Below are 11134 nucleotides of genomic sequence, written 5' to 3'. Positions count from 1 at the left end.
TTTATTAAAACTAATGAAGGTATTGAATGAAAACTAGCGTTGTAGTAGGCAAGGCACGTAGGTATACACTTTTCGACATCATCAAATAATATTTAAATATTGTGTTAATAATGTATTTTTGTAATTTGTGTATTATTTCAAGAGTCCATGTACTTTCTGACGTCGAATAAAGTTATAATCTTTGTCCATGTCTATGTTTATTATTACAGTAATATGTGGTGGAAATTGCAAAAGTTGCCGAAGCGTGAAATGTTTAGCGACAGTATACATTATGTTAATTTAATTTTCTATGCTGTCAGTAAATATTAAGTCGCATGAATAAACATTTTCTTGGTAATAATATATCACCATTCTTCTTTATTTAATCATATTTACCGTCGCTCAGTCAATGATAGTTTTAAATGAAAAACTTTTTATTTTACAATAGACAGTTTTTTTTTATTTCAATTTAACATAAACACATTGAAAGTAATTCCTTTTCGTATTTGAACAATTTTGTCGGTCAATAAATAATTATTTTTAATAATTAATGTTTATATTAAATAGTTTTAGTTTTATAGTTTTATTTGGAGAACAAACAGAAATAGATGTACAATAATAGTTCTTATGTTCTAACTTCTTATAAATAACATTCATCTACCTCCTCGACAGCTCTCACTGAGAATTATATTAAAGTAATTCGACACTGAAATGATATTGTAACGGATAACTCGCGTCTTATATGAGTGAGTCTCACGGTAGTTTCATGTTCAAAATGTTTATATTGATATTTTTGATAACAATTTTTATGCATGTTTGTTACAGAAAATACTTAAACAATTAATAAGGTGTTCATTTCAACCTCAAAGTATACAGTTGACAGAAGGTTGAAACTACAACTGCTCAAGTACCTGTCTTATTTATTCTAATCAATAATTTATTAAGAAGAATCACAGAAAAATGTACAGTTTTCACCTCAGATATGATTAAATGAAAGTATTCATTTCATTTCATTATAAATAAACATAAAATACTGTTTTTTCATAATCTTTTATTGCTGTTGTGTTTCTTTTTATAAAACTTAAAAAAACGTTTCCTTTGATTAAATATTTCTATCTTCAGTATTAAGAGAAATTCTCTGTATATTCTGTGTATATTCCTTGTGTACAGATCTAGTGAATAATGTATTTATCTTGCTTCCTCATTTAGCTCCAGTAAACTTCAGTAAGTTGGTTGAGAAAGCAAGAGAAATACGAACTTTGCCGACAAAATATAATATAGGTAGAGTCATTCACGATGACGCGTGTCGTGGTTCTTATTACAATGTCATTAATGTCAAATTTTGATAAAATCACGCGTCTTCGTGGATGGCACTAGGTATAGCAAAACAATGGATTGATTGAATGGTACCAGCGTGGTACCAACGCAACATTAGCAAAATAAAAGGTGGTAGTACTGAATTAGTGAATTATTTACTGTAAGTACTCGCCTTCGACGAAAGGGGCAAAAAATTATAGTGCGAAGAAAAAATAGTACTTAACATAAATGTTTTATAATTACGCATGAGTAAGTTTCTCTTCAGGCTAGACACGACCGCCATTGATAAAGACACCGACAAAGAAGGAGAAGAAGATTGAGGCAAACATTGTCTTCGCAGAAGTTAAGTTTCTCAATATGAAAACCATACACAGCATCATCGACCAGGCAAGAAATACGACGGTATCTTTAGGCTAGATCTGTTAGTACTTTTATACCTTTTCTTTTGGCTCTTTTAATCTGTATCAAGGTTAGAAGGTATTAATCAATTTCTTAATCATGTCAACAGATTCATTCTGCCCAATGCTTTCAATATATGACGTCGCTTTCTTTGCATGTTCTTCATACAACATTTGTGTTTTGCTCACAGCATCAGTCTTTAGTATATTAAACTTTAAATCCTCATAGTCCACATCTTTCACATCACCTTTGGCCTGATCTATAATCTTGTATAGATCAGGATTGCCCTCTAAAGCGAAGAGAACCGGCGCGCTAGCCAAACAAAATTGATCTTTGCTCTCAGACGTTAAAGACTGGAGTTCGGCAGCAGCCTGCCATGCTAAGCCAACATGGCATCCAAAATGATAAGCGCATCCTACAGTTTCCCTACTCTGTCTTCCCAAGACCATCGCTGATTGGCACCCCCTTCCTAATAAAGACACACCATTGAAAACTGACCTAGCTGTCCATTCCTTCCTTGGTTTCCCTAAGACTTCATCAGCAGTGATAGAAGTGGTGTCAAATGTAATATTAATTTCATCATTTACTCTCTTAGGTTTTCCTGGCAGCGGTTGATTTTGTTCGTCTCTTTCTCCAAAGAATTCACCTTCTGATAGATCTTTCAAAGCAGTAGAAATTATATAAGAAACATCAGAGTTTCTTAGCTCTGCTAGCATAGCGTTTGCAGTTACCAGAAGATAATCACCAAGTAGAATAGCTATTTTATTGCCAAAAATAGCTGATTCTGTGTTTTTGGATCGCTTCGTAAAAGGTACATTGACGATTCCCTTGTGTATGAGATGACCTGTTCGTATCATTTCAGTTAGTTCGGCCAATACACGTTGGCTTTCTTCGATTTTCTTCGTCTGTGGAGTCAGTGTTGCAGCTTTTACAGATTTGGAGAGCAGCAGGATGATCAGGCCCCAGGGCTGGAGGTTCTTCGAGTCCCCGTAGAGCACGTTCTTTGCTGTCTGCATCACCAGGTGGTTGCTGCCAACCTGGAAGATTGAAAATACAGGTTTAACACAAAGTTATTATGAAGACACTGACCGCTTAATTCAGAGACCTCAATTATTATCACTACTATTACGACCGGGACGATGGCTTTCATCTTCGTGAAATCCTGTTATTAATAAGTGTCGGCGTCGGGATGAATGTTCGGAGGGACGATCGGACGTTGTTAGTGTTGTGTGTCGGTGTGATCATGTGACTAATAAAAGTGACCAAGTGCGGGTAGTTCGTGATACGAGTGCCGGTACTATTAGTGATCAAGTGCGGGTAGTTCGAAGAACTCGCGCTGCTAGGCAGACTTGACACCCCACACTTCAGTCTACTCGTGACCACGGCAACTGTAACGTTGCCGAAACGTCGAGGTAAATATTACTCGTGTAAAAATAGCGTGATAAGTCCCGTTTATGGTATTTTGACTATGAGTGAGAATCACGAAAGTTTAAAACGTTATACTACTATTACGAATGGAAATCGACAGACTTGGATTGCATTTGGTTAAAAAGAAAGAAAGAAAATAAATTTATTTAACGCCATAAAACAAACATAGAACAGATAAAGACATACATGACGCTAAATAGGTCCCCACCATAATACGTATTTAGAGAGTTAGATCTCTGAAATAATGCATAGGCTGTTTTTTACAAGCTTTTATAACTATACCTTATAACTATTTTGCAGGTGGTAGGACCTTGTGCAAGGTCCGCCCGGATTGCTACCACTATCTTGCTCGCTAATCCTGCCGTGAAGCAGTAGTGCTTGCACTGTTGTGTTTACCATCAGGAGACCTAATTGCTCGTTTGCCATCCAGTCGAAAAAAAAAGGAAAAAAATGTGTGCCTATAAAATTTGAGGTTTGCCCTCGATTTCCCTAGGATCCCATCATCAGAACTTGACTTGGTGACAATGGGACCACCTCAGAAGAGTTACCCTCTTGAATAAAAGAATTTTGAAAATCGGTCCACAATTGACTGAGTAATCGGTGAACATACATAAAAAAAATACAAAAATTGGAACATAGAACCTCCTCCTTTTTTGAAGTCGGTTAAAACCATGGTTCTCAGCAATTTCCGAAGTAAACGACCGATATTTCGTGTGATAGTAACTTTCACGTGGCAACGACTGCACCTACTTCAACTTGGCGCTAGAAAGTTGTTCCAAGAATAGAATCAGAATCATAACAAGTGGGTCTTTTTAAATCCCACCAATATAATAAATGCGAAAGTTTCTAGGTCTGTTTGTTTGTTTGTTTGTTACTTCATCACGTCTCACCCGCTGAACCGATTTAGATGAAATTTGGTATACAGATAGTTTGAGTCCCGGGGACGGAGATAGGATAGTTTTTATCCCGGAAAATTTTATAGTTCCAGCGGGATAGTGAAAACCGAATTCTACTTGTTAAAAATAAGTTTCTGTTGAAAATTTCATTTTTAGTACAAGCTTTTTTTCCTGGCTGTATTTTTTGTTGACTGTACTTGCATTGTCATCTTAATTATATTTCCGTACCAAATCAAGTATAACTAGTATCCATAATACAAGCTTTGCTTAGTCTGGGAATAGATCAATTGGTGCTAACTGTCCCATGATATATTATTTATTTAAATTTCAAGTCGATGCCATTAACCGTTGAGGAGTGCCGTCCTGCGGAGACAATCCTGGTCGGACTATCAGATATGTCGTTGCCAGATTATGGTATTGTCATCAGATTTACATAAGGCACTGTCCGAATGGTTGTCATCTTAAATTTTAGTCATTAAGCCGAGTTTATACTTGCAAGAAAAATCGTGCAAGTTGCATTACATTGCGGCGCTCGATTGACCACTACAAACTCGTGGCTTTACGGCTTCGCAATGTAATGCAACTTGCACGATTTTTCTTGCAAGTCTAAACTCAGCTTTAGCAATAGAGGTGACAGCTCAGGACATCTATTGGGCATTAATGTGTCATTAAAAATAATTAAAAAGCCAGAATAGGTTATCTAGTCGAATAATTTTAAAAATCATAATGTTAAAGTTTGTCATAATATTTGTTAGTCATATTTTGTATTTTAACTATTTTTGTAACTATTATGTAATTATGTGTGTGTTGAATAAACTTATTTTTTTTAATTTCTGTATTTTTTTTGCCGAAACCGAAAACTTTTCAGACATTTGTAAATGGCCTGTAGAACTCTGTAGGTTAGTTTAGGTTTTATAAAGTAACGCCTGATTCAATAAATTAGTTTAGTTTTGTTTTATAACAATTCTGAATAATTAATGTCTGAACAATTTGTGTGTCTGTGTACTTGTTACTACTAAAACGCTTTTCTCAGAAAATATTAATTTTCCGGGATAAAAACTATACTATGTCCTTTACAGGGTCTGAAGCAGTGATTCTTAACCGGTGGTCCAAGGACCACTGGTGGTCCGTGGAAGAACTCGAAGTGGTCCGCGATGCCATCAACAACGAATTGGCAAAACGACGCGCCAGTCAAGTAGCAGTCGCAACCATTCATTCGTTTACAATTTTACTTTTACCGTATATTACCTTCAAACAGTTGGTGGTCCGTGGCAAGACAGAAATTTTGTCAAATGCTCCCTCCTAACTAAAAGGTTATGAACCGCTGGTCTAAAGCTATTGCCATACCAAAATTCATCATAATCGGTTCGGCGGGTTGAAGTGTGCAAATGCAACAGAGAGACAAACACAGTGTTGCTTTTGAATTTATAATAAGTATAGCAAGGAAGAAGCCGTGGTGGCCTAGTGGTTTGACCTATCGCCTCTCAAACAGAGGGTCGTGGGTTCAAACCCCGGCTCGCACCTCTGAGTTTTTCGAAATTCATGTGCGGAATTACATTTGAAATTTACCACGAGCTTTGCGGTGAAGGAAAACATCGTGAGGAAACCTGCACAAACCTGCGAAGAAATTCAATGATGCGTGTGAAGTTCCCAATCCGCACTGGGCCCGCGTGGGAACTATGGCCCAAGCCCTCTTGTTCTGAGAGGAGGCCTGTGCCCAGCAGTGGGACGTATATAGGCTGGGATGATGATGATGATGATGATGATGATGATGATGATAGCAAGGAAATAAATTCGGTGCATAGAGGATATATTAATATCGAGAATAACTTAGATAGTTGTAGTGAATAATGTTTTGCGATCGTATTTTGTCGGCCAAGTTCGTGTTTGTGTTGCTTTGTCAACTAGCTGACTGAAGTTTACTGAAGCTAATTGAGAAAACTGGCCAAGAGCGTGTCGGACACGCCCAAAACAGGGTTCCGTAGCCATTACGAAAAATAAGTAATATTTTTCTAAGGATTTCGTATTTTGTACGGAATATTCCAAGTTTAGGTATATTTTATACCTTAGGCTGCTATTTACTCTTAAACTACTAATAATTCTCAAGTAAACTTAACCGTTATGGCTTTCCTTGTAAGTTTGATATACTTACTACCATCCTGAATTTTTTCGAATTTATCCATCCACTGGTTTAGATTTTAGAGGGGGGCGGGGATGCTCGATTTTAATGAAAATTTGCACTTAAGAGTTGAATATTTTGCAAACTAATCACTGAATCGAAAAATTGTTTTAGCAACCCGTAATGGTTTTAAAAGACCTATCAAACGATACCCCGCACTACAAGGTTGGATGAGAAAAAAAAAACATCCCCACTTTACGTCTATGGGAGGAAAGTAAAAAATTTTTTTTGTATTTTTTATTGTACTATTTTGTCGGCATAGTTTACATATTCGTGCAAAATTACAGCTTTCTAGCATTGATAGTCCCTGAGCAAAGCCGCGGACGGACAGACAGACAGACATGGCGAAACTGTAAGGGTTCCGTTTTTGCCATTTTGGCTACGGAACCCTAAAAAAGATACAAACTTATCCAACAAAGTAAGGTAACGGCGCCTATTACCGGGGGTATCGAAATCGACGGCCATCACCGCGGCAATTTGAAATACGCATTTTATAATCAAACCGATAGATTTCTTAAAAAATATATTTTACAAGATAAAAGCTTATTTAGTCGACTCACGGATCTATTAGCGCTAGTGTATGTGAATGAATCAAAGATCTCGCAATTCGTGATTTTCCGAAATGGCACCGACGGAAGAGGATTTGCCATACTAACGCGTGACACCACATACAAGCAGACTCGAATCTTATTTAGTGTTTTACAAAATATTTATGGCAATTGAACTAATGTTATGGTTTTTAAATGGCTTTTTATAGTTTTTTGTACGAGTTCTGAATACTTTTTGTATAGTTTTTGGCCCGGAAATACGATTAAAATGGAAAATAAAATACAGCGGCGATAGGCGCCATTTTTAACTGTTGATTGTAATACCGTGGTATATCACGGTAATAGTTAAAGTGGTAGTTTTGGTTCTTCAAGCTTTATTTTTGGTATAAATTATCGTTTATATAATTTGTTACAGTTATTCCAATCTTGATCTATTCACGCTTTTAAAAAACTATTTCCGTGGTATGAAAAGTATTAACAAACTCTTAATTTTTAGCAAAAACTTCAATACTGAATTTGTAGTTTCTATAGAAACCGTTATTTTGCCAAGTTGTTTAAATATTGCGATGAAATTTTATATTTACTTACCAGTTATGTAATTTTGGTTACATGCCAAGGATGTAATAAGTATATTTGATTTGTAATTCAAACACAACTCTATCCTATAGTTTTTATAGGTCGGAATTAGATTTTACAATACTTCAAATTAAGCCAATTAACGATGGTATGATCGCTTAACCCTCGGTAATAGAATGTATGGGAATCTATTACCGACCCATTCAATTGTCTTTGGGTCGGTAATAGGGTTCTTAAAGAAGTACCTATTACCGAGTGACATTTTATTTTTCTGTTAAAATAATTCACATTTAGGGTACCGTAAGTGCAGATTTTTTTGATAAAGTTTTGACTTTTACTCAGCATGCATACATCAAACTATAACTGGTGGCATAAGCATAATAAAATACAATGGGCTGAATACACTATTCGAATCATACTTTAGTTTTTTTATTTAAATTTTATCAAAAAATATTTGGTGTACAGAACCAAAGCCATTACCTTTTTTTAATCCCTCGGTATTAAGTTCTAAAACATGTGTCGGGTTCCTTTTACCGATGGTAGAAAATTGCCGTTTTTGTATACCCTCGGTAATAGAAGCTCAATTCGCGGTAATGGAATCACAGCCTGTCCATTACCACGGTAATAGAAGATTTGGGTATTTTGATTTCAATAATTATTTTATCAAATACTAATAACTAAAACGAGCCCAAAAAGTTAAGACACTGAAAGTTCAATAAACGCTCTTAAATAAAAAAAATATTCTCGTTTGTTAAGGAGCTTTGATACCCTTAATTTTTGGGACTCATTTGAAAACTTCCTTAAGTACCACGGTAATAGGCGCCGTTACCTTACGATGGAAAAACATCATTCAATAGATCTTGTAACTGGTGCCCAAATTAATATCTACTTGTCTGGTTTTATTTAATACTTGTAAAAACTCACCAGTTTTCTTAAATAAAGAGCCATATTCGCGAACTCGTCACTCAACAAACACCGCAAATTCATGAAGGAAGTCGGGTAGCCAACCACTTTCTCTGCATCTCTTACGATGTTGCTCCAATTCGTGAATGGCGGCCTTAACAGTATCAATATTTCGTCCTTGGTAAGACTGGCCATTGTCGATTCGTGCCTTTTTTGAAAAAAGAACGGCGACCGTCTAAAAGCGCGAGAGAAAATTCGCGCCATTTTCAAATGTTTTTTTTTTAAAGAACACGGTAAACGCGCGGCGCAGCGGACGGTTAAATGAGATGTGCGTGCTAGTTCCAGTGTTGCTATTGGTATTAGTGAAATTAACACGATTTTTCAACCTTAAAAGGTAGCGTGCGAATGAAAATGACACTTAAATATGACAAGGTTAGGCTAGGTGGTTATGTCCACAATGACTGGCAATTGTCATTTACGTATTTGTAATAAATAAGTAGTGGTAATTGTTACCCACAAAATGGCTTGGAATGAAAAAATGTTATTCGCCAAGTCGTGATGTCATTAAAAAAACTATATATTTTTTTGGTTACTAATTAAGTTTGGTATTTAAGATTGATTACCAATTATTTTTAATTGTGTAACGCGCTAAGCGATTTTTAAAAACAACAAAATTATTAAAAATATGAAGAATTAACTTAGGTACTTTAACTTTAAAGTAAACATAGTAGTAGAAATTAAGTAAAATAGTAACTATAAAGTAAATATCAACGGCAATATCACATTTCTAAAACTAAAAAAAAAACTATCAGAACATTATATGGGCTTGTATTATTGCATATCTGTATCGAATTATTTCGTTGAATTTTAGAAAGTGAAATACTTAATAAATTTATCATTATCATTATCCCTAAATTGTCAATATCCCTATATTCCGGGAAAAGTCAAATTAACTGGCAACACTTTTGGTCTTGACCGTGTAAAGTAGGCCGCCAATGGACAGACTATTCTTGAACAGAGTACCGTGTATGAAAACAACTTTATATTAGCATTCAATTAATGACGCGACAATCGAAATTCTCCGTTCTCTTTTAAGTACTAAAGATCACTCCTTTCTTTCACGACTGTAGAATGGTGGAGTTTAATAACCAGCAAGTAAGACCTCTGGTTTGAGCAATCGATGTTTGTAGTAGAGGTCAAGTAACGTTGGTGCTTTGAACGGATTCCTTTTTCGAAAGTTTAGTTTTTTTATACGGTTTGTGTTAACGGCCATTTCTTCGTGAGACCAGTTTTTATTGGGCTGGGTCAAGAAATCGTTTTTGTTTATACTGTGTTGGCCCTTTATAGCAGGAGTAAAAATTAAAACAGATCACAGACTACTAAGAGATTGAAACGGATCATACTCGTCCAACTGAACGACACTAAACATTATTATAGAGACTTGTAAAAATAATTGAGTCTAGATTTTCCCTTGACATTGCTTCTTCGAATTAACTTTAAAGTGAAATAAAAATAAAAAACCGGCCAAGAGCGTGTCGGACACGCCCAAAATAGGGTTCCGCAGCCATTACGAAAAAGTTAAGTAAGTAATATTTTTCTAAGGATTTTTATTTTATACCGAATCTTCCAAGTTTAGGTATATTTTATAAAAAAAAAAAAAAAAGTTCCGTTTTTGCCATTTTAACTCCGAAACCCTAAAAACGAATTATTTTTAAAACTCGCTGAGCTAATGTCGTTCAGTTTCTCTACCTTTAAATTTTATGCTCCTGTTAAAGGGCCCACCCGGTTTTAAACAGGTGATTTTAATTTATAATAATTCAAGCAACAAGATTTTTTTTTAAGTATACAATTTTATGCTTCCTAATAAGTACATACTTACTGTTAATACAGTCAGCGTCTTTATCAAATAATAGCCATCTTAATTGAAAAGGTTATAATTAACGTAATTTTTATTTTACTGAGTCATATTTTGTTTTAATTAGGTATTTATTTTCGAGTTTTGACTAATCTCAAATTAATACTATAATATCTACTTATTACATACAACTAGTCATACCCAATATAAAAAACTGTATATATAAAATTAAAACAAATTATTTAAAGCAGTCCTCTTAGGTAAGGTACAGACGATGCTGGCAGCGTTCCCTCTCTGAATAGCTAAGCTATTTCATTCTTTGTCTGTGGAAGCCTTCGGCCTCCTGAGACGTCTACTAACCTCTTAGTCATTTCTTTATGAAGTTTTAAAGCGCTGCGACTATTTAGAAAATGTAGTAATTCTTTGATGAAATACTTAAAAAGCTTTGCATCGCGACATCACATTCCGCTATTAAGCAGCTACTTGATTAAAAGCGTATTAAGTATTTTTAGTTCTTTCTTCAAAACTCCGTTTCAACGACCTTATTGTTTCTTTAAGCTCGTTCTGTTCTTTTCAATTTTATCTCTAAATTTTTCAATTTCGTACAGCATTATCTCTGGAGTAATCGTTACTCTAGGCCGAGTACACGTTGGATCGACAGCGGCAAGGTCTTTCGGTTCAGAGTCCGTCACAAATGTTATAAGTGCATCTTCAGACCAGAACTCTTCGCCGACAGCTGTTTTAGGTCTCACAGAGAGCCTGACTTCATAGAATATACCCGCACACGGAAGTTTTAATTCAAATTCAAATGTCGGCACGTAGTTTTCTTCTAAAGACGCTGTGTTGACTTGTATCTCGTGGACACCGGCATACCAATAACTTATTCTGTGTTCCACGCTTAAGTAGTCCATAAGCCATAGTTTCCATGGGATGTTCCATTTGATAACAGCACTTCGGGAAGATTTCCCTAATAGAGTGAGTTTAGGTGGATCCGGTTGTATGATAGCGACATGGTTGAATACAAAGGTTTGGTTGGCACAGCCGAGACGATTGC

General features: G+C 35.5%; 1 protein-coding gene across 1 annotated transcript; it reads right to left on the bottom strand.

The window, feature by feature from the left end:
* Positions 1-410: 410 nt before the first annotated feature.
* On the bottom strand, positions 411-8569 carry LOC141443475 (all trans-polyprenyl-diphosphate synthase PDSS2-like). Its single transcript, XM_074108795.1, has 2 exons — positions 8247-8569; positions 411-2732 (listed from the first exon to the last, which is right to left on the bottom strand). The coding sequence occupies exons 1-2, from the start codon at positions 8487-8489 to the stop codon at positions 1767-1769; spliced, it is 1209 nt and encodes a 402-aa protein (XP_073964896.1). The 5' UTR covers positions 8490-8569; the 3' UTR covers positions 411-1766.
* Positions 8570-11134: the final 2565 nt, after the last annotated feature.

Source organism: Choristoneura fumiferana, chromosome 27, assembly GCF_025370935.1.
Source record: "Choristoneura fumiferana chromosome 27, NRCan_CFum_1, whole genome shotgun sequence".
NCBI lineage: Eukaryota > Metazoa > Arthropoda > Insecta > Lepidoptera > Tortricidae > Choristoneura > Choristoneura fumiferana.
This window is presented reverse-complemented; position numbering and strand designations above follow the sequence as displayed.